Source organism: Semicossyphus pulcher, unplaced genomic scaffold, assembly GCF_022749685.1.
Source record: "Semicossyphus pulcher isolate SPU_LCO1_2020_fin unplaced genomic scaffold, fSemPul1.0.p SCAF_3, whole genome shotgun sequence".
NCBI lineage: Eukaryota > Metazoa > Chordata > Actinopteri > Labriformes > Labridae > Semicossyphus > Semicossyphus pulcher.
Window position 1 is genome coordinate 25,792,741 of NW_027211704.1, and position 24,153 is coordinate 25,816,893.

At 39.5% G+C, this 24,153-nt stretch overlaps 1 protein-coding gene across 1 annotated transcript in view; it reads right to left on the reverse strand.

Moving 5' to 3' along the window:
* itpr1b (inositol 1,4,5-trisphosphate receptor, type 1b) overlaps window positions 1-24,153 on the reverse strand; it is a 77,829-nt gene that overhangs the window by 46,371 nt on the left and 7,305 nt on the right. The window contains exons 3-35 of the mRNA XM_069677580.1: window positions 18,195-18,310; window positions 17,894-17,980; window positions 16,853-17,011; window positions 15,217-15,315; window positions 14,976-15,059; window positions 14,557-14,703; window positions 14,248-14,352; window positions 12,964-13,008; window positions 12,097-12,251; window positions 9,256-9,355; window positions 9,011-9,171; window positions 8,666-8,807; window positions 8,412-8,570; window positions 8,152-8,324; window positions 7,610-7,729; window positions 7,332-7,523; window positions 6,817-7,068; window positions 6,581-6,722; window positions 6,309-6,462; window positions 5,911-6,104; window positions 5,692-5,830; window positions 5,273-5,327; window positions 5,019-5,184; window positions 4,729-4,896; window positions 4,531-4,602; window positions 4,312-4,449; window positions 4,031-4,156; window positions 3,667-3,867; window positions 3,203-3,454; window positions 2,475-2,600; window positions 2,132-2,260; window positions 944-1,064; window positions 647-831 (exon numbers count right to left, since the gene is read on the reverse strand). Of these exons, the coding sequence (XP_069533681.1) occupies window positions 647-831; window positions 944-1,064; window positions 2,132-2,260; window positions 2,475-2,600; window positions 3,203-3,454; window positions 3,667-3,867; window positions 4,031-4,156; window positions 4,312-4,449; window positions 4,531-4,602; window positions 4,729-4,896; window positions 5,019-5,184; window positions 5,273-5,327; window positions 5,692-5,830; window positions 5,911-6,104; window positions 6,309-6,462; window positions 6,581-6,722; window positions 6,817-7,068; window positions 7,332-7,523; window positions 7,610-7,729; window positions 8,152-8,324; window positions 8,412-8,570; window positions 8,666-8,807; window positions 9,011-9,171; window positions 9,256-9,355; window positions 12,097-12,251; window positions 12,964-13,008; window positions 14,248-14,352; window positions 14,557-14,703; window positions 14,976-15,059; window positions 15,217-15,315; window positions 16,853-17,011; window positions 17,894-17,980; window positions 18,195-18,310 (4,664 nt within the window). The remainder of the gene's footprint in view (window positions 1-646; window positions 832-943; window positions 1,065-2,131; window positions 2,261-2,474; window positions 2,601-3,202; window positions 3,455-3,666; window positions 3,868-4,030; window positions 4,157-4,311; window positions 4,450-4,530; window positions 4,603-4,728; window positions 4,897-5,018; window positions 5,185-5,272; window positions 5,328-5,691; window positions 5,831-5,910; window positions 6,105-6,308; window positions 6,463-6,580; window positions 6,723-6,816; window positions 7,069-7,331; window positions 7,524-7,609; window positions 7,730-8,151; window positions 8,325-8,411; window positions 8,571-8,665; window positions 8,808-9,010; window positions 9,172-9,255; window positions 9,356-12,096; window positions 12,252-12,963; window positions 13,009-14,247; window positions 14,353-14,556; window positions 14,704-14,975; window positions 15,060-15,216; window positions 15,316-16,852; window positions 17,012-17,893; window positions 17,981-18,194; window positions 18,311-24,153) is intronic.

Genomic DNA, 24,153 nt, shown 5'->3' on the forward strand with positions numbered 1-24,153 from the left:
GAACAACAGCTAAATGTACATGCTGTGCAGTGGTGGGTTAGAGCCCTTGCACTTTCTTCATGGAAAATGGACTGCATATATATCTCCTTTCTATTGTTCTGACAACTCAAAGAATGTTACACATTGCCACATACACCCATTCAAAAACATTAATTGACTGATGGCAGAGGAGGACAATGATTGCTTTGCCTTTATTTTGGGTTCAGTACCTTGTGGACTGGAGGAGCCGGGGTTTGAATCGCCCATTTTCAGAGAAGACGACAACCCGCTCTTAAGGGCCACAGCCGCCTGTCTACTCCGATTCCAGCTACTCTCTGCTAAATTGACTGTGGCACTATCAACCATCTTACCACTACTAAAAGAACTTGATGTCTTGTGTTTTGACATGCTAATCAACTATTTAAAAACAACTTCCTGTTCTCCTCCATTAACTGCTCTGATTTATACACCGAGCAGTCAGGAGATACTTGGATATAAAAAAACAAAAACGTATTACTGTTTTTGTTTCTGTTCAGTTTTGAATTGTTGTCCCACTACCTTTCTGCCTGACGTATCTCTGTAAGATGAGGTATCAAATAAATCTTTAAAAACTATCACAATTAACAACAAAGAAATTCTAACAAAGAAAGTATGTCTTACTACCAACCTGTAGCCTCTCAATGATGTTTCTGTAGTCTTTGCAGGTAGTCAGTCCAGAGTCACGTCTGGAAGTGTTCTTCGCAGATAGTCTCCAGCTGAGGATGCTCTTCTGCACAACATTATTCGACTTGACAAATAAGTTGTTCACTTGACTGTCCAAGTCAACTGGGATGGCAATGGCTCTGCTTTTAGCTGTGTAGAGTTAACAATGAAGATGTTTTCATTCAATGCTTTTATCATAATGCCACAAGGCTCTTTCTCACATAGTAACAGATTAGTGGTTAGTGTTTGTCCAATATCTTACCCACGTCTGAGAGTACTTTAATGCAAGCCTCCACTGAGGCCTTCTGAACAGGGTTAAGCCAGTTACAGTGGTAGACTCTGAAAACTCCCTGAAGCAGTTGTACAAATACTGGCTGGCGAGTCTGTAAGACATAGAAATAAGTAATTATAAGAAAAATCACAAAGAGAATTAAAAATAAAAAGGAAAATACATCATATATAGGAAAGATGGAAGAGAAAAAATGTGAATAAGAATCCAATTACCAAAGAAGAGTTTATTGTGTTCCCTGTTTTGGTGTAACTCGTAACATTATTTGTGCTATAATTGTCAATGTAAGGGTACTCTAGCACCTAAGGGTCTACAGCTTTAGGTCCAGTAGGTCAGCTGTTTATGAGCATATGCAGTCCCAACACATCACATAAAGCTAGTGTTTAACTGAGGGTATAACTGATTTCTACCACCATGATAAAAGAGCTGGCTAACAAGCAAGATCTGCTGGCCACAGCTCAAGAGCACAATAAATACCTCAGTTATCTTTCCAAAAATGGCAGCCTGTTATGAAAGAAAGAGGGTCGTGATGTCATCAATAAATGGTAAACCTCAGCAAGCAGAATTCTCAGAAGGTGCAAAGGTTTACTTAAAATAAAATCAACTATTACTACTGGGGCCAACTTGGAAAAAAACAACTCCACATAATAAGAACAGTTTCAAGTGGGCAACAATATTTATACTACACAAAAACGTTACTGTGCCATCTATAGAGGGTACTGCTACTGGCATTTTGGCAAAGTCATGGGCAACAAGGCTACATAAACGTCAAAGACACAAAGTGACCATGTTGCGTGCATACATCATCTGCACCATGTCCCAGCAAAACCTTGTGCAACACACCCACAGATCTGGGAACAACAGAGGCTGACTGCTGACTAAGCAATACAAATCTGAAAACCCACACAGTGAAGACACTTTGAAACATTCAGACACTGTTTGCACCCAAGGGTTTGAAAAGAATCACCATTACTTACATACATATGACGTGTCATCTATGCAGAGGGAGGAACCATAATTTATTATATATAGCTGTGTTTGGGGTTTCCCTCTGTCAAACAACTAAACTCAAGGAAATATATGGTATATAGATTTTAAAAGGCAATTGCAAGACTGCTTGAAATTTGTATTTTAAATGCTATATTTCTAAATCCAGATTACCTGCAGGCTTGTGCTCTGGTCAGAGAAAGGAGAGCTAAAAAAACATGTGACAATGCTCATGACTGTCTCAGTTACATAACGCTCCAGCGTGGTATCCGCATGCTTCCTGTCACTGGTGTTGTTGCACACCTAGGTAAGGACAGAAAAAATATTAGCATGACGCACAGCCACTGGATCATACTTCCTGCATGTGGGTGTCAGGTAACATATGTTCACTGCATGCTGTGTTGAAATAATCATTCAATACCATGACATAATATAGAGCCGGATAGAGTTTTCTATCAATTGATCACAGTGTCCGCTACCTGTCAGTCTTATTTAGAGATGTCGCATAGTGGCTTACCCTACAAATGTCCACAAGGAAGTTCTCAAACAGCTTCCACATGTGGTTGGAGGTATAAATCTCCTTCATCTCCACCTCTGTGTCAACATAGCAGTGGTTCAGGAAGTTGATATAGGCAATCTTCACCTATAAGGATCCAAACAAGCAAATATTACAAGCAACAGTGAAAACAGGGGAGGACAGGTTCTGCATGGCCAGGAGCTAGATCTCAAACACCTTCTGTTAACATTCATATGTAGCAAACAACATGATGTGTTAGAACCCATTAATATAAATAACAAATCTGCCAGGTAACATATGTTGTGTTATTATGTATGTTATGGTTAATATTCAGGCATCTGATACACCTTCCTGGTTTAAGATTACAACCCCGATGCATTTAACAAGGCGCAGGAAATGTTCATCCTTTTGCCTTTGCTGCAACTAAAGAGTGTGCCGTCCACTACAGTAAACTCAAAAAAATGTTAAGTGGTGAAACTGATGGTCTTTTAGTGGTTGATGCTATTCCAAAGTTCAACATATCATAATTGCGGATATGTATGTTTTTGGCAAGTGATCCTCCATTGTGGAGCCTGTAATGGTCTATTTCTCTTACTGAGTGTTTAACAGGATTAGTGGTTAGCAATGACCATTTGCTCACACTGTTTTAACACTGTCTGGTCAAATGGTACATGTCTTATTAAAACAAAAAAAATCAAGGGAAAATGAAGAAAATGCATGGTTCATACCTCAGGGATACAGTCTTCATGGGTGACGACCCGCACAATATCATCCAGAGGCAGCAGGGAGTTACACTTGATCTCAGTGTAGACGTTCTTGCCCTCAGTGCAGACAGCCAGCAGTTCCACCAGGTGGATGTGGTACATGAGAGGGCTGTTTTCATCCATGCGGTCCCGCTCTGAACGCATCATCTGGACCAGGGTTTGGAATGAGGCACGATCATTGTAGAAGACCAGGACGTCCTCGCCGGAGTTCACAAGCTGAGTGTGGAAGAGTCCCAGAGAGAACAGCCTTATTTCTTAAAATATCTTGTTATTACAGTCTGTCAGTTGGTATCGTCAGTTGGTATCGTTAGCTTGATAAAAGTTCATGTTACCATTACTATCACCAATCTTTCTATTAATATTACCAATGACTAGGTCTATCTATCTCCTCTGTAGTAAATATTATATGTATCATAGATAGAACCAACCTCAGCCATGACAATGTCCTGACACTTCTTGATGAACTTGTTCTCGGCCTTCACAATGGTCTGTAGGAATTTAAGATATTGGACGTGTCGACCATGACTCTCAGTACAGTGAACAAAGTGTTGAACCACTCGTTCGTTGATCTCACTGCACAGCTGGAAGTTGTTCATAAATATGTGCTGCATGGTGACTGCCTCTAGGATCTGAGAGAGTTAAAGTGGACAAAAAGATCAATCTGTGAAACTAACAATGACTGGTGAATTTCAGATTTGCTTTCCCTAAAGATATTATTTTGGAAACTGAACATCATAACAACTTTAGAAATCACTGTAGAAGTTGTACACCTAAGACTTCTGAACTACTCACCCCTGGGTTAAGAAACAGGTTTATATGCTTGTGGAGAAGAACCTGATTCTGCTGATTCCCTGCACAGAAATTCTGCAGGAACTCATGAGCCAGTTTCATGATCTCCTGCATTCGAACATCCTCACCCTAATGCAGGTAAAACAGAGTCAGACTCTCTTTTTGTTTACATTACATTCATGTGAAACTTTAAATATGTAAAAGCTGTTCAGGCCTCAAAGCTCTATATTAATCTGCATGTTATTATGCAATGTTATCTGCTACATTTAGTTACAGTGCTTCACCTTCTCATAGGGGATCTGTAGGAGTTCCAGCACTACACTGTGAGCTCCCATGTTCCTCAGCAGCCTCTGCTGCTGTTTCTTACTCTTCTTTCCTGAGCTCCCCTCCTGGACACATAGCTTACTGAGACGCAGCAGGATCTGAAGACAAACAGAATGATTTGAATTACAAGAAACAAATCAGAATTTTGAAACCAAAAACTGAAATACAAAACAGCATACCTCTTTTACCACCCTGTAGTTGTAACTGCTGGTGCTTTCTGTTTTCTTTTTGTCTGAACCATGTGAGTCTCCCTGTAAAACAAGGAGCAAAAAGGGGAAGAGGTCTTGTATAACTAAAACAATCAATTTGAAGGCTCACACTACTTTAAATAAACTGATACTGGACAAGATCAACAATTGTTATTTGTTTTAGTGTACCTTCTTCTTGTTGTCAGACTCTGATGGTCCATCTCCATCCATCCCATCCTCTCCCTGCCTCTTATAAACCCACAGTTCAGACTTCTCCACAATAGAACGCAGCTGGTCCAAATCTGACTTGATCTGTTTGTAGTTATCTACATCCTGACTGGTCACCAGCAACTGGACCTAAAGTTAAATAAAGAGCATCTATTTCATCTTGATGTCAAATATCCTTTCATTTCTCAATTACTTGCTTTGCACTTGTGTAATTTCTTCTGTCTGAGCTGTTTAGAATTGATGAGGCGTACTTGTTTGAAGGCCATGAGAACCTCCTGCCTCTGGCTGAAGTGTCTGAAGAGCAGGTGAAGTGCTCCTGATACGAGAGGAGGGTAATCGTGCATGGTCAGGTGCAGCAGGACTCTCAGGAAGGTACGACCACCATGGTCATCCAGATCTAGTGGAGTATTTTCCTCACTGAAATTCATTGGAACAGAAATTACATTACATTGATCTTGCATTAGCTTCAGAATATCTTACCAAAGACAAGCAAGCTATTTATTACCTTCCTCCAAAAATCCCCTCAGCCTGTTCTTCAATGTTCTCGAAGTCAAGATTTCCTAGAGTTAAAAAAAAACAAAAACATTATTTGAAAGAAATCAGTTACCATTTATAAGATTTTCTATATATAAAAGTTGCGAAGTTGATTTGTTAGTTGATTTGTTATTTATTTCACTGCAGGCATTTTGACTTGTATGGCAGGAAAAGCACAGGTGAAACTAATGTTGTTAACACTGGCTCAATCAAGCTCAATCAAGTCTCCTAGTGTCAGTGAGCCAGCACAATACCAGAACCCTTAAACTCTGAATCAAAATAAAATATACTCTTGTTTATGTTGTTGTTCATACTTGTGCTTTTCCTGGTAAAATAAACCAGAAAGTCTAATGTGAAAAATGTACATCAAATACAATAGTGGCATCATACCTGGCATCTGTCCTGGGACATTGTTGGCTCCATTTTGACTGGCAGTGTTTTCACCTTGTGGGTTGTTCTCATCAAACTCACGTTTGAAAATACAAAGCAGGCAGGAGATCCTGTAGTCGAGCCGTACATTCAAAATGAACTACAGAAAAAGATAGGTTAGAGCATAAACATAAAACAAAGCTTTGCCATCAAAGAAGAACCAGTTTCCTGATGTCTTACCTGAAGGATCTCAATGACTTTGAGCTTTGTGTCCATGACCATGATGTCCTCTCTCTCTGGTTCAGTCTGTGTTTTAACCACATCTCCCTCTGGCTGGTGAGTTGGTGTGGTGGGCAACAATCCACCTCCTCGCAGCACTACTTGGGTCATCAATTCTCCAACTCCATGAATGGACTTCATCACATTACTGCCAGCTATAGCACATGCAGAAACGCACCAATAATGGCATTCAAATCAGCAGGTATCATGAATAGGTATTACTTGTTTAACAATTTATTTACTTGTTTTACATTAATAATGATTGAACAGTATTTGAACAGATGAGTACTTGACATTACAACTGCATTCTTCAATGATGTACAGCAAAGTGAATTCAGCCTAAGCAGCTGGAGGTTTACCTTTGTTTTCCTCTCCCTTCTCGATTTTGTTGATGGGGTAAATGGTGCTGACATGGACACAGTCTAAAATGTTCAGTAAGATCTTTGTCAGTCGAAGCAGGTCACTAAAGTTGTAGAAACCAAAATATATGAGGTTCCTTGCCAGGTTCACTACCTATGGAGAAGAAAATTAACAAATTATTAATAATTATTATTTATAATCTTATTATTAATAATCTTATTAAACCAATGTGGTATGTTGTCTGATATCAACATCCACACAGAAGAATTACCTCAAAGGTAAGCTTATTTTTCTCCTTGTCAGAAAAGGGAATGTTCTGTGACACCACTTCTCTCAGGTAGTTCTCCACAAAATCCATTGTGAGGCAGAACCGCTCTTTGATCTCATCCCTGGTGGTTCCATCATTATCATAGCTGGATAATTAGACATAAATCATATCTTAGAGAAGCTGTTTAATCTTTAGAATGGTAACACAAGTCAACTAAAAGTATTTATTATCACACTCACTCATCAATAGCAATCTTTGAAGGAATCTCAGACCAAAGACGGGCATATTTGACAGGTGTGACTTGCTCCTGAGGGTCACGGTCCACATGCATGTGAAGCATGAGGCGGCAGAAAGACGCCCGCAAGTCAAAGGGCAGGTCCTCATCGGACATACAGCGCAGGATCAAATCCACATCCAGCTGACCAGAGATCTTGTTGATGGCCAGGTACTGACGGTCCAGACACATCCTTGCAAAGAGGTTCAGCTGACACCTGTGAGGAAAGATTAGGTACAGGTTTGGAATTATTAGAGTAATTTCTCATTTCTGAAAGCAGGAGATCATAGTTTGGTCAGATACCAATTTTTCATTACATTTCAAAATTACTTTCGTGCTACACACTGAACGCCGCTTTGAACCATACGTGGTGGCACAATATTAATTTCCTTACTTTAAAAAACTATGAATACAAAGACAAACCACTAAGTTTTCACAACAGTGTATGTGTCCAAAGTGGTCAAATCAAAGACATCTAACCTGTAATAGCTAACAACCTCCTGGTCCTCCTTCTGGCCCTCCTTTGCATCCTGGGCCAACTCCCGGACGCTCTTACTCCGGATCTCCTTACAATTGTCTTTCCAAAACAGCCAGACCTCTTCTTCATCCTCTGCCTCCATTGGACTTTCTCCATTTGCGGTCGTCTCAATCTCAAACCTCGACAGGACCAATCTGGTGAACAATAGAAAAAAAAAAATTCTAGATGCTCATTTTTATTTTGTAAAAATTCATATAAAAAAGTGAAACAAGTAGCTCACTTGGTTTCTATGAGGATGTCCCCGTTGGTAGGGTCGAGCACTGCGTTGCAGATGAGCTCCTGTGTCACAGGTATGGACTTCTGCATGGACACGCAGAGATCAGAGAGGTAGTCCAGAAACCTGGGCACGGATTAAAAAACATTACATTTTTATGTATTTGGCATTGACCCTGGGGAGTTATAGTCAATTACAGACTATAATACAGGCATACAACATAAAGTTAAAAAACTAATGCTTTTTTTTTTTTACACCAACTCTCAGTACTGTAATAGTTCAAACTGTGAGAGCCTCTTCTACTGCATCAGCCTGATTCACGTTACCAGTACTTGACAGGACTTCATCATGACACAAGCACATATCCTTGGCAGTGCAGGTAATTTGTTGACCAACAGTTTCCCTCATGCTCATCTGCTCACATTTGAACACATTTACATAAATTAACCCTTTTGAGAAGCTGTTGTGGAAAGGACTTGAGCCTCAGCTGCCTCTTCTGTGACATTTTATCATACGAGCAAAGGCCTGTCCCTTCCTGTGAGCCTCACCTTGGCTCCCGGTTCTTTCTCACTAGAGTGACAAATGTGTCTATCTCAGCAGCAGTGATGTGTTTCTCCAGCAGCTTCCGGTTGTTGTGTAGCAGAGCTGTTATTGTGTCTTCGGCCAGCACATCATATCCTATCTGCTTTTGCATGAAGCGGAACTGTTTAGCTATGTATTCCTGTAAAGAGAAGGAATACGGTGATGATTACTTCAAAGATAAGGCCATAGAATCAGGGATCAGAGAGGAATTGTTGTGTCCACCTACCTGGTTCTTCCTGTAATCCTGCTGGGAATGGCGTAATACTCTGTAGCAAAGCCTGCAAATATGCCTAAAAGGAGCGTGGCGCTGGTCTCCAAGCTCCTCCAGCCGGAGCATGGGACCATCACCACTGTCCGTGAAAGGGGCTTGTAAAAGTTTGAAAATCTGAAATGGAAATTTATGAATTTTAGTATCCATATAGATGCTTATTCATAAACTATAAATTAGTGCAGTAACAGTCTCTGAGGTTTCAAACCAACCTGCTTCAGGATATTCTGCTCCCTCATGAGTTTCTGTCTTTCCCTGTCAGGTTTGTTAACCATGATCTCCAAAACATCCTGCCCACTGTTGGGGATGTCCACCACAAAGAAAACTAGATCTTCCAGGAGCTTGGTCACAAACCTGAAGAAGAGACCATACATAAGTGTACAAGTCATCCCCAAACCCCCGAGCATGACAGACCAATTAAATAATCTTTCTTTATCATCCTCTTCAGTGATATCTAAGCTTCCTTCAAGTGGATGTACACATAGCAAAACTACAATCCATACCATACACCTCATAATGTAGTATTTGAGGGCTGCAGTTAATATTTTCCCACATACCTTCTTTCATTTTGGGTAATGGTGCCCTTTTCAAGTTTGCCAGCGATGGATGCCAACACTTTACTCGCATCATTGGCAAAATCTAAATCACGCACTTCTGCTGGTGGCACTGGTACAATGGCAAAAGCTTCCTTGTCTTCTTTAACTGCTGATGTTCCAATCTGAAAAAAATAATTGTTTTTAGTTCACCTGTTCAGAAAACGTAAGCTGCGCAATACAGCCACACCTTATCATCAGCTACTCACCCGTAACATAACAGGTTTCTCCTCCTCTTTGTCAATGGGGTTGTTAGTGCTGTGAACCCACGTGTTGGTACACAGGTGTCTTAGCCTCACATAGGAGCTCCTAGAAGTAACAGGGGAAATTGTCTGGGATGATAAATTATAAATGAAGCAACAGGGCACAGTACAAAGTGCCATTGTGCTTCAAAAATCTGACAGATACATGTTTGATCTCATCAACAATTGAAAAGACCATCAACAAATTCTACTTTTGGTAGGTGAACCAGCTTTAAACTTGTTTTAACTTTTGTTGTAACTTTGGTCATTCATTGACCAATAGCATTGAGTGCATCGATTCTGCATAGTGACACTGGATTCTTAGTTTTTCTTATCAGTGCATTGTCAGAGCACCATTAACCCTGTGTTTTTTGGAAATTAATCATAAGATGAATTTAAGGAGGTTTCATAAAAAGGCTACTTTTTTTGCAGGGTTGACATTGGACTTTCTGGAGGGCACTGTTCTTAAGATACTCAGAGTATACAGACTTCATTCTGTATATCAAATCTTTTCATTTTAGACACATGAACTATCCTCTAGAGCCATTATCATGACAATAAATAAACTAAGCACATGATATGTCTCACAATCTTAACAGGCACATTTGGCAAATTGCCAAGTGAAAGCTAAAAGCTAAAAGTCAAACAGGATTGATAAAGGACTGCCAAGATATACATTTCAGATTGGCAGAAACATAAAGACGCCTGTCTTGACTTAATTTGCTGTTTTCAGCAGAAGCACTACAATATGATTAATATCCCTTTGACATCCAGAGAGGGGGCAGATTAATATAACAGTCCAACAACAACATTTTCTATGGCCTCATAAACGTTGATTATGTGTCCATAAATCAACACTTCTCTGAAACGGTGCCAACATAAACGGAAGATCATGTGCAACACAGACAGGATTTATTCCACATTGCATTAGACAGGTGCACCTATTAAAGTTGTAAGTCAGTGTATAGTAGGTACTTTCCTCCTACTCAGAAGTAACAACAACAACTGAGCAATACATGCTTCCATGGCTTCCTCTGCCAAGAGTGTGGCATTACAGATTAGCCACTAGCGACCTGTACAGTATCATGTCTCTGTCATTAAGCACTAAACCTTTACACATAGTAAAGTCTGAGCCAACTTCATCTTTCGTACCCTCTGCACGTGTGCAACAGGAGGGGTGTGTGTGTGTGTGGCTTTTCAGGCCTTATACACAGAAAGCAGACTGTGGCTATATTCTTGGCAGGTGTTACGTAAACGCCTACTGGAGCTAACAGGCTTACCTTTGTGTACCGGTTCTCCCAGGCATTAATAATTAGTCCCCTGGCTACAGTTAGAGGGACAGGGTTACTTCAGGTAGGAATGGGAGGTGCTAGCACTAGTAGCCTGCACCATGCAGGCACACACCTGACGATGTGACACAATGGAGGCTTTGAAAACGTGACCATCCTGTTTTTATCTCATGTACAGTGACAGTGACGGATGTACTGTTGTAAATTTAGAAGCATATCCTCTCACACAATAATGTCAACAAGAAAACAAACAAAAGTATGGAAACATAACACATTCTGTTACAGAAATATACAATCTAAAAATAGGAAGTACACATGTCATTCAACACACCATGACAAAGAACCTGTGAGGTTTTACTGTTGCAAAATATTTTCCAAATAAAATAAATAATAAGTAAATAATTTATTCATCTGAAACCAACTGGGGATAATAGCACATGATTTTCCTTGCTCTTCTTTGCTAATGTCATGCCATAAGAAGATAACCTGTACACTGAAATTCTAAAAGACCCATGCACTTACGTGCATTTCCTCGAGACTCATCCTATCCATAACCCTAACTCTGACTTGTGTGAACCTAATACTAACCCTAATTTTAAGCACTGACCCAAAAATGTGCGTGTTGAGACCACTGTTTTTGTCCTCAATTATCTGGTCTTAAGTCTGATTTGTGTCCCTGAAGGTGACACAAGTTATTCCCACTGAGGTCTCAATGAGTATTTTACAGTTACAAGTGAAGGCATAAAATAATTTAGATTTAGTGGCATAAATCTTATGTAAAAATAATTTGACTGTACACTGGGCAAAGTCTGCAGACTAAAGATGTAGACAACAAACCCCCACAGAAGTAATCTACTTCGACCGGTTGCAGAGGAAAGAAAAATACCCCATACCTATGACCACTCTTCTATCCTGCTGTCTGTGATTCAACCAAACACAGAAGACTGAGAAACAATCTCTCATTTGAATATCAAGTTAATAAGTAACAGAGCAAACAGATGGTACACAGACATAACAGGCCATAAAATACAAAAAGCTCCTTGTCCATAGTTGCAGTAACACAACAAACCTCAAAACCTCAGTAACTGCCTTTCCTGTAATGCTCCAAATCCCTCCGTCAACTCTAACAACAGTCAAATGTTTGGAAATGCCACTGCTTGGTTTGTTGTACTCTTGACATTATCGTAGTATTACTGGTTAGACAAAATGGAGCATTTGTCATTCCACCTATTTCCCTCCATATATTCCATAGTTTCCACTTAAGGGATCACTGACATTGACTGTGTGTCTGGTATTTTATATTATCTCTTCTTAACAGTTTCTTGAAAATCTTAGCCATGGTCCAGTGTTTTTGTACAAATACCAATTGCATTTATTTATTTTATTTATATATTTTAAACTCTGTTGTCATAGGAAGAGCTAAAGATGAGCTTTTTTGTACCCATAGATGTACTCAAGTTATGTTCTACCTACTGAGAGTAGTGAAATGTTTGGTGTGTTGGATAACTGTATATTATACCTGGGCACCATGGAGTCGCCGCCTCTCAGCGTGGTAGGATCCAGCTCAAAAATGGAGGAAATATCCATGCCATCAGGAACTGGCACCAAAGTGTACATGATCTTCTCCTGCGGAGCTCGCAGGCGACCTCGTAGAGCTTCATTATCCGCATCAAGCTAAAGAATCAACACATGCAGTGAGAGGTAGCACACCACTATGAACGTTTGAATTACAAGTACACAAAATACATCAATACCATGATTCAGAGGTGCTATTGATCCTCATCCAGGATGAGGCTGAGGATTATGTTAATTTTTACATCAACCTGCTAATCATTGTTAAAGCTGATATGACAGATTAGCTCTCATTTTTTACTGAATAAGTGGAAATCAGTAAAATATCCTTCTTTCAACCAAAGATTGTGGGGTCTCTTTAGGAAGTAGTTAACCACTACAGATGCACACAACTTTCATGTTAAGGCAAGTATGGTTTGAACAACACTGCCACCTAATGGTAATTATTAGGAAGATACACATCAGCAGAGATGATGGCATAATGACACCCTGTGGAAATCTGCTGCTATTAAAATGAAGGCACACATAACCTAGATGAAAAGAATTATTGATGATTAAATGTGCCACAAGAGAAATTTGACAACAATGCAGCAGAGGCAGTAGCATGATCATGTGCAGACGTGACAGTACTCTTGTGCTAGGTTGCTGCAGCCAAGTAAAGATTATAGGACAGTACCTGGAAATTAAAGGGTGTAAAGTCCACCACCTAGAGTAGAGAGCAAAGATCCAGCACAGAATTGATCAACAGATTTGATCAATAGCAGTGGGGCATCCAGCATGGCATTGCTAAGCACTCACAGGATAAGAGTCTTACCGAGGACCGCTGCTCAGCACTCTCCTCCTCAAAGTCTTGATTAACCTGGAGAACACATTCACATGTCAGATATCCTCCTCAACATCATCTCTTTTAAATTATGATCACAGCACTGGGTATCCAATTTCCTAAGTTGTTTTCTTCACATGGCTCTAGACCAGGGATTCCCAAAGTGTGGTGCCTGCCTGTAAGGGGTGCGCGTGAGGAAAAATGTAATGGCGTATTAATGATTAATTATAATCATGCAGCACAGGGATGACACCGATCTGTGTGTTTCTCATGCTCTGCCCCTGACTCAATAGGGTCGCGATCTGTCCCGTATTTCCATGAACAACCTTTATAAAGCATAAAATCTCCACATGCTGTGCGAGATGAACCGGAGGTGATCCGACCGTAGTTTATCAGTTATCATGCCGCGGGGAGGAGACAGACATTAGGAGAGGAGCAGATCTGTGTGTATTTATGCGCACAGTATAAACTCTGTATCCACATGCTGCCATATGTCCATATGCTGTGTAGTTCATACATTTCACTGATAAACACAGAGCTGTAAGAGCATCAGGCTTCATGATCAAACAAAGTTACATTTCATGTCATCACGTCAGTCCGTTCTCACCCGCTCCCTCCCTCCCTCTGTGCTCATGCGCAGCAGCTCTCCCCCCATCTGTTCTGCGAGTCTGCATCACAGTATTTTGTATTATATGATGTGTTTTAAAGTCTAATTATGATGTATAATGGAATTGACGAACAGGAATTGCCAGGTCCACGGTTTTCCTGCAGAATTGGGCTACTTTTGAAGTGTTGCTGCGGACTGAGAGAAAGAAAAGGAGGAGCGGGGAGCACAGACAAACCAGGAGCACATAGGCCCATCATCAAGGCAAGGGGGGCAAAAAAGGCAACGAGATTGGGTATCAGACTGGAGGAAAAAGAAGGAGATATGATGAAACTTACCTTGGTCTGGGCTTCACTTGGATCAGCAATGCCGATTGTCCAAAGCCACAGAACAGAATTAAACTTGATGCCTTCAATGCGGCTATAAATAGGCTATGTTGCATTTTATTTTTTGTTAGGTTTCAGGGGTTGGGGGTGCATCAACCCGGTTGGGATGTAGAAGGGGGTGTGTTGCATTAAAAGTTTGGGAACTGCTGCACTAGACCAACCATGTAAGAGCATTTTGCTGATTAAACTGGACTGGATGCTTCTATGTCAGATAATTATTGCATGAAAGATAGTTACCACAGAATTATAACACTATGAGATAAAAAGGAAGTGTTTGACACACACCTCACCCATCTCAGCAGCCAAATAACAGCCTGTGGCCAAGTGTTTAAACCTGAACAGGCTGTTCCAGTAGCCTGCACCTCCCCTACATGGATCATGATGGACAACCTGGCAGTGACATGAGACATGAAAATAAAGCATGAATAAAATATCTGTAAAGCTCAGTTCTGTTTTCTTTGGAAGATTATTTATGTTGAACTAAAGCAATAGAAATAACTTACTGTTTTTTCTCTTCTAGGGTTATTATTATTATAAGCAAAATAACAGCCAGACACCAAAAAGTTAATCATGATGTGTACATGATGTGCTTACCTCTACTTCCCACAGTGCTTTGCTGCTGGTTGCAGAAGTGGCAGACTGGCGGCCCGTTGTTCTAAGAAAAACATACTGCTTCTTCCTGTGGTCGTCACAAGTGAGAAACTTCTCCTGCTCTGCATGGAACAGCCGGACTACATCACCCTGCCAATACATACACATACATGCAGAATGTGTAATTGATTAACAGCAATTGCAGCATTCATACATCACGTCAATATCTTCTTCTTGTATTTTTTATTTTCTTGCAATATATTTTGCATTAGTCTCACATACTGTGTTTTCAAAATGTAAGGTTATTATTATTTAACGTAATCTGTGTGCGTTTTGAAGCTAGGTAGTGAAGGTGCGTTTCACAAAGGTACTCGTAAAAATGGATTACAAAAAGTTGATGTCATACAAAAAAGGGTACCTACCCCTTTAAGTATTGTTTCTTTGTTGTCACTCCATTTCATGAATAGCACAACTTTCCAACTCGTGTTGCAATTTACAGAATTCACCTGAAAGGCACAGTAGACACGTTTTCAAACAAACCAGGCAAATCTTAAAAAGTAAATGTTATTCCAACAATAAAAACACATAATATAATATAATGCAGTCTTTTAGCCTATTATGAGTCATCTGCACAGCCTTGTAAGGTCACAAGCGTTTGTTTACCTCATTGCATCCTGGGTTGTCTACTAGCTGGTGGCTGCTGGCATGTAGAGGCTGTCCAGCATTCACAGGGTTAAGGACCACTTTATCGCCAATCACCACCTGCAGATTTAACATAAATACATAGAAGATACATATTACATGTCATGTTTAGGGTCCTATGAATACACACTTATTCAGTGAGGGGCAATAGTAAATCTTAAAAGAAAATTAAATCCTGCTGCTTTGGAGGCCACTGTGTGGGATCGAGCACTCCATTTTAATTCCAAACCAGAAGTATGTCAAGTCCCACGACGTTAGACACCATTCTTCAACACTGCAATTTCATTTCCTTACAAGGTGAAAATAACAAGAAGGCATGAGAGATGTGGTAACATTGGATCATGCTAGTCTCCTGATAAGCAGTAGAGGGAGTTGTGGACCATATTGTGTGTGAGAGGAATGGATCAGAGGTGTAGCTTTTACCCAGACCAATAACTCACTAACCACAAAGGAAAATGTGTAGTCATATCAGCAAGCACTAATAAAAGAGGATGAGCCATGTCATTAGTTACTTATTTGTGTTTGCTCACTCCACTAGTGTGTCTCTTTAAGAGACCAACAGTTAACCGGCGAGAAATTGAAAAAATATTTTTTTTTATGCGAGTATGACCGACATGTTATACTGGATTTTAATTCACATTAGTCCAGTAACCTTGACGATTAATGTGCACAAAAGGCAAAGATAACCAGTGGCTATATTGTGTAATTATTCTATCTTGGAAAAAGTGCATATTTGGACCTCCAATTTAATATTGCACTCCTATAGCATTTTTGGACTAATATTTGGAGATACTGCTTTATTTATTTATTTTTTAAATTAAATGCATGGAGCAGAACCAGAAAAATTGTCTTTTTATTATTATATTGTAAGTCTTCCTTATTCAAAACCTGGTAACCTAATTATCCATAATGCAACTATACAGCTGATGGTTTGATCAGAGATTTGGATGTGCTCTGCTAATAGTTGCCAGTGTCTCCTTCAAGCTGACATGAGAAAAAAACCTTTTCTCTTTTGCAAACGTATGTTTCATAAACAAAAGATCCACATTGTTATGCCTTTCATAACAACATTATCAATGCATCTGATCAACATCCTCAGTGGCTCTCTGTAACTATAATGCAGGGCAAGTGTAGACCACCTGCCTGGTTTGGAGTGGTTGTTTCATATTCTGTTTCATATTGCACAGATAGCAAAAATGCCACTCAAATTCAAATGTGTGAAAATGCACTTCTGCGTTCTGTCCCAAACAACTGCAGAATGTTTTATTCACACTGAGAATAGACTGTGTCTTATTCAACTACCTAAAAAAAACCACACTCATAGACTTTGTTATTCTGTAGTACCTCATGCTTGTATAGTCGAAATGCAAAATTAGTATAGTATAATAATTAAAAAAAAGGAAGTTTAAACTGTAACCTGACATGGTGCTTAGGTTGGACTTTTTGGCTTCTATCATGAATTAATTATGTAATAAAACAAGCTTAATGTGAGTCCATGTGACTTTGATTTTCAAACCCTGAGAAAAGCCTAAAAATACATCCTTAATTTGTCCTTCTGTGCATAATTATGTTGAATCCCACACCCCGCTCTACCCACACTGTCTCCCAGGGATCGCAGCTTGTAGAAGGGCTGGATGTAGAACCAGGAACCCTCATTTCCAGCTGAGTCCAGAGTAACTCTCATTGCATTTTTCTCCAATAGTGCAGGTAGACGCTTGTTCACTGTCAGGTATTTATTGCTCTTCAGGTGCAGCAACTGTTGGCAAAACAAAAAGCAGTATTACACATGGCTACTCTCAATGACATAGTACAGGCAGTGGACAGAATCACAGAACTGGTACAAAGACAAAATATGTCACAGTCTGTTACATCTGGACCGATGGGAGCACTTCACTGAAACTGTAACTTTGGTGTCTCAAATGATCTATGTCCTTGAAATTTCTTATCTTTGAATGCTTCTCATGATCTAAAATAAATTGTCCTTCAAATTACCAAACATAAACTACAACTCACTTAACTGGAATCATACAAGCTCTGCATATTTTGGGGGCCCACAACTAACAAAACTAACGGCCCACCCCATTACTATAACACAATGTACTGTTAGAAGAAGTGACTTTGAATTACAGAGTACATCCCATGAGGCTTGAATGCAAAATGCCAAAGGTACAAAGTGCACCTTGACATGTTTTATGTAAAGACGGTGTAATGTATGTAAATTATGTAAATCCATGCAAGGACATAACATCTAAGCTTAAAACCACTACTTTTCTGGCAAACCAGAAAGAGTTGCTCACTTTATTACTAGAATGACAGTTTATTGCAACTGAACACCCTACACTGTATGTACTGTCTTCTCTGTGTACGTCATGCAGCAGGAATGCATGAACCATTCTTGGTTTAGGATGATGTCATATCTGTGTGCAAACCGTCCATGGGTAATGACATGATACATAGGGTAAATAGCAAGATAGGACTCTACAACAGATGACTTTTCAGCACACATTTGGGCTGTAGCAATTATTCAAAACTCTTCTCTGATTAAAACAGAATTAAAGGCAAGATTATTCAGCACGCAGTGTCACAAACGGATGGTGCAGAGCTATCAACCTAAGCCCCTTATCTCTCCTGAACACACCTGAATGACATTTCCATACTGGATGACTGTTCCCAGTAGCTTGCGATTTTCAGACTCATTCTGCTTCTTCTCTAGGTCAGCAGCATGCTGAAACACAGTGCACAAACAGAGACCTTCATAGAAACAGTCAGTTATTGGAGGGCAAAGGGTTTTTCAGAAAGACTATTTCTGTAAAGAATGATGCTACACACATATTTTACAGAAAAACAACACTGTAGGTTTTTGTCTCTTGTTCATCAATTGATTATGTTTAACAATAAAAAAGTCCCAGAGCAGCAATTAAGGTAAAGAGAACACTCACATGGAGCTTGGTGAGGAGCACTGTGTCAGTGGTGCTGTTGCCTCCAGGTTTTGCAGCCTTCCAGAACTGTTTCTGTGCTGAGTATCTGTTCATGGGACACAATCTGAAAAGGCAGTCTGGTGAAAAAGAACAGAAGAGAAAGGTAAAGAGAAAAAAACTCATCATTTGGTATTAGATTGCCTCTCATCTCAATTTGATAGAAACCATTTCTAAAAATACAAAATACAAAGAAATATGATTATTACAGCACTCTAGAACTTCAAGTCTTGCATTTAACATCAACAAGCAGTGCGTGGTTTGCCAGAACTGAACAGTTGGGTCTACAGTAGGCTACAGCAACAAGGAGTGTGACAGGGCCAGTGGTAGACAAAGTACACAGCTTCATTACTTAGCCAAAGTAAAGATACTCCTGGTCAAATATTACTCCAATACAAGTGATCAATCAAATTATTACTTTAGTTAAAGTACTGGAGTACTTGCTTTAAAAATACAAAGTACTTTTAAAAAAAAAATCTCAAACATTGTTGTATTTTCACAATGCATGAGTGCAGTCAACAATACATGGGTGTATTCTGCTACGTTACGTTTATTTAGAAAACATTATATTACATTTTTAAACTCACATGCTACAGATTTACAGCTCCAAAATAATAGGAACAATAATAGGAACAACCAAAAACACTTATGACCAGGGAAAATGTCTGCCGTAGTCATCATTACCACCAGTAAGATAAGATAAGAAAAAATAAGCCTTTATTCGTCCCACAACAGGGGAAATTTACAGTGTTACAGCAGCAAAGTGGATAGTGCAACATTAAAATATATATATAAGTAATATATAAGAATAAGTAAACAAGTGTATCCGAAAAAATATGTACAGAGCTAATAAGATAATACGGAACAGACCAAATGACAAACTAAGTCAGCAAGTGTACAGCATGAATGAATGAACAAATGGACCACCTGATGTAATAATATATAAGTATTGCACATGAGAAGTGAGATAGTGATATTGCACATCTAAAAAATAAATAAATAGAAATAGGTATTGCACATGTAGATTATGGAGAGTTGCAGCACTCTTAACAGGAGTGTTATTGCAAATTGTGTCCGTTTTGGTGTGAGTGTTTACTGTTGATTATAGAGTCTGACCACGGCAGGAAGAAAAGACCTGCGGTATCTCTCCGTGAGACACCGCGGGTAATGGAGCCTGTCACTGAACGATCTCCCCAGTGGTGTTATGGTCTCCTGCAAGGGGTGGTACGTGTTGTCCATCAGAGACGACAGCTTGGCCATCATTATCCTGTCAGCCACCATCTCCACAGGGTCAAGAGGACAACCCAGGACAGAGCTGGCCTTCACCAGTTTGTTTAGTCTCTTCCTGTCAGCAGCAGAGATGCTGCTGCCCCAGCAGACTACCCCAAAAAATATGGCTGATGCCACCACAGAGTCAAAGAAGGACTTCAGAAGTGCCCCCGCCACACCAAAAGGCCTGAGTCTCCTGAGCAGACAGAGTCTACTTCGTCCCTTCTTGTAGAGTGCATTTGAATTAAATAAACTGCCTGATCTGAGTGACATTTGCTCTGCGTTAGCTCTACGTTCAACCATGGAGACGCACGAATCACAAGTATGGCAACGCCACTTAGACAAACCACACGCAGAACTCAAACACAGTTTGTCTGTCAGATTTAAGAAAAGAAAAGAAAATTCATCAGCTGTCTTCAGAGCAAAAGTAGCGAGTAAAAATAATAAGTTTGCCCAAAAAATAATACTCAATTAAAGTACAGATACTCAAAAAATGTACTTCCTTACTGTCCACCCCTGGGCAGGGCATATGACAGAATAACCTAAGAAGCTTCCTAGAAAAGTTTCTGATGATTCAGATAAAAACAAGAAACTACTGTATTCAAACAGAGAAAGGCTCACAGTCATAAAAACAAAGCAATCAATGGCAATTTTTGCAAAAATGTCCACTTGTAAAAAGGAAAAACAAAGTTCAATCAAGAAATTGCCCTGACATTTACTAGCCACATTCATGCTCCCTAAAGGATAAACCCTTTAATGGCCGTAGAGGAGAGCTCGCAGAGGGTTCAGAATTAAAGGCCATAATGGCCCAAAGAAGAGCAGGCAGAGCCGGGGACTGATTCTGGCCATGGGGGGGTAATCATGCTTAAAATAATTTCTGTATTCACAAACCTCTTTTTGAACATGGGTTACATATTTACCTTCCAGTCATCTATTTATGAATGTCTAAATATTTTTCAGGCACTGCTGATGCCTTCCAAGATCCCACTCACAGTCAGTCCAAACTTCCTGCCAAAAGTTCACACCTCGTCTCAGACATGCTAGTTTCCACAATCGAGACTCAATCAACACATCTGAGCGTCCATGTTAACTTGCTCAGCTGTCAAGAAATAATATTCTATTTTAAACTAACAATGACGGCAATAAGTTTGCAAATCTGTATGCAAATATGACATTGTTGTGTATATCTGCTTTCACTGTTGAGAGAGAAAGAGTACTACTGAAGCTGAAACTCATGTTTCGGGGTTTTTGTTTTAATCACACTATACTGGACATATATACAAAATATTTTATGGTTAGAAGCCCTTTTCCTTAAGACATTAAGTTTACCACTTTATAGGTTAATTTAGCTTGATGATTTATATGCATGGTAAAAATAGCCACTATATGACGACAGCCTCCGTTAGAAATACAGCCAACACAAAAGTCTCCTGGGATTAAACATTGGGGCCATAGGGTGGAGGAGAAGAGAGGAGGCCAAGGACAAAAGCTGAAAATGGGTCACTGGGAGAAAGTCTGTCTGCCAGGGATGAGCAATTGGGGTTATGGTGAAAGTATGTTGAATTCATGGACACAATGGACTGCTCCTGTAAATTATATATACAATAATGTTAATCCTCACATACTGATGTGATACTGAAGGACGTCGCCCTTTTAACCAGCTACAGTCCCTGGTGATGTTTAAAGTTGAAGCGTGATACGTTCACTGTTGTGTGCAGGTGCACGTCCCTTGTTGTTGTTATAAGAAAAGGGTGGGCTTTGGTTTAAGTGCCATGCCTATGTGATGATTTTGAGCCCTCTTAGGGATATTAAAGGGTAATCTGCATGCATAGTCTAAATTAATGACAAAGCTTTGTGTGCATACAGAAAAAGAGTAACTCACTTCTAACAAGGCAATCAGCATGGAATCAACCTGTATCTGAGTAAAAACACACATACATTATATCATGTTCATTTGCCACTCAGATCAGGGAGAATAAGGCAGGGTTTAAAATGCTGCGTTACAGCTCCCTGCGGTACCGACTTTTTAAATAGCTTAAGTGTGCTATTAATACTCAACAGGGACGGTAGGACTTAGTCCTGATACTGTACACTTTGCTTCTGTTGAACACTGGCCTCAATAAGGGAGGTGAGACTGCAAATTGTATACGTAAAACACATATAAGCCTTTTCAATAGCGACATAACACAAAAATTTTATAAATTTAGGTTTTAATATGGAATGTTGTAGCCAAGGTCCTGAATAAACGAGTCAATCAAAATAATAGAAACAGTGCAACATGTGGTGACAAGCATTTAGAATTATTTGAAGTTGCATATCTGATAAGGTCTACTTGTGCTTTCGCATCAGACGGTCTAAATGTTCAGGTGACAAATTTTAGGCAGGGTTTCTCTGCTGTTACTGGTTTTATGGAGTTAAACCACAGCTTTGAATATGATTTGAATAGCTCAGTTAGGAACAGACAAGAAAGGTTGTTGCAAAACACCCTTCAATAAAAAGGCTGCGTCTTTAAATCCATAACACACTGCTACCTACCTGCTGTTCAGCACAACTAGCTGAAGATGACTCAAAGAGTAATAGCTGGTACTTTGGGTTAGAGATTATAGGATATGGTCATCCAGGGTATTTATTAGGGCTAAAACTGACACTAACAATCATGCTTTTTATTATTTATGTCTATAGACTTTATGTCCTTTTTCTTCTAACAAAAGAAACCCTCTCTCCTATTTTTAACACATTTGGTTCAGCGACTCTGACACCCGCATTAAATAGTAGTGTTTAGGTGAAGCAACACGTTTCTTTATTAAAAAAAAAGAGACTTGAGGGCTGCAGTTTCGCTACTTAAACAGTCTCGTACTTCCTGTTGGAACACACAACCTCACGCCGTGTGCACGCTGCAGATAAGCCGCTAAAAGCCTCTTTGCGTAATGGAGCATCTACCTCGATCAACCCGCTAACATGATATGTGAGGGCAGCAGCGTTGCATGCTTGTTTATAGTTTACAGGTAGGTGACACACAGACTCTGCAACTCAACGGTAAGTTCAGCGGTCAGAGTGTGCTCTGTTGAAGGGCTCCACCAATGTGATATCAGATGGACTTTTCCTGTAGATTAGTGAAAAACAAGAAACTGGCAAGTTTTCGTTTTGCACAGGGCAACAAAGTAGCAGCAAGACGTGTTTCACTTAATTTGCTTCACTATTGCACGTCCTGCAATGTGACTATTGCACATGCGCACACTGCAATTGCGATTGTTAAACGATATATTGGGTAGCCCTAGTATTTATTAGCAGCAAAAAAGATGGACTAGTCCATCTTTTTTGCTGCTAATAAATACTAGGGCTACCCAAAAAGATGGACTCCTTAGTCCATCTTTTTTCCTGGGAATGGGGAATGGGGAATCAATTGTTGGAGTACCTTATCAGCTGATTTATGCTAAACTGTATCAATGACCAGGTTAAATATTTTTTAAAGCAGTATGACAGAAGTTCATGAGGCAAAATCATGAAAACTGGAACACAGGTGCATCAATTAAAAAACTGCTCAAATATCTTGTATTAGTTAAAGTCCCAAAAATCAACCACCAACTAATGCAAGCAAATTATATGAATAAAGAAGTAACAACCACGAGGGTATTTTGCAAACATACACAGCATATAGAGGTGACGAATACCTGGCAACATATTTCATATGGAAATGTAGTTGACTTTTATTTTTAAGATGGCGGCTTAACATTTCCTCTACTATGTCTTCTATTTTCCTTAAGTTTTGTTCACAGGTTACTTATCAGTCATGTCAGTTTTCATAACATATGTTATCATAAAATGTTGAGAAGAAAAATCGTCCTTAAGATGAAAGTGCTGGGGTTTGTTGCGGGAAGTGGCAAGCTTTTTTATTTTTTTTACACAATGCATTTGATGCACTACCGTTACCATTACTTCCTCTTTTAGTCAGGGATGTTCTGTGAGACATTACACAGGTACACATTCTCTTTGTTCTCTGCACTTTGTTTGCTCTTTTACAAGAAATGTGAACTCAAGTTTCCTATAACTTTTGTTATGTTTGAGAGTTGCTGTGCCTTTCCTGCATAATTCTACTTGTTACTAGAGAAGTGTATTTAGGAATGTGTGTAGCAGGGCTGCTAGAGTATTGAAAATGTCTTTGCAGGTGGCATTAGTGACTTTAATCATGATGTTGTCCAGGCGCTAAGAGCCACCCTGTGAATGTTTTTTTTCTCCACAGCTAAGGGTATGTAAGATTTTGTGTGATACATTTCTTTTGCTATTTGTCTTATAGAAATACAGCCGGTTGAATTTTTATTGTTATTTTTTTTTAATTCTTATTGTTATGCTATTAGACATATCTTTCCATTTGTCTCTGGTATGCTCTGTGGAAAGGCCCTGGGAGCACATTTGTAAGAGGAGTTTTGGTTTCTCCACAGCTATAGTTGCTGTTGCTGTTGTGTTTACACCTTCTAAAACCACAACACAGACCCACTACAGAGTCACTGAACTGAAGTGGGCGACATTATTTCTGTTGGTCTATTGATGAAATCCAAATTTCAAGTTAGTTAAGTCATTAATTTGTCATAATATTGAATTCATATATCAATTTTAACTTTTACATTGAATCTACACAATTGTTTATCATTTTTCT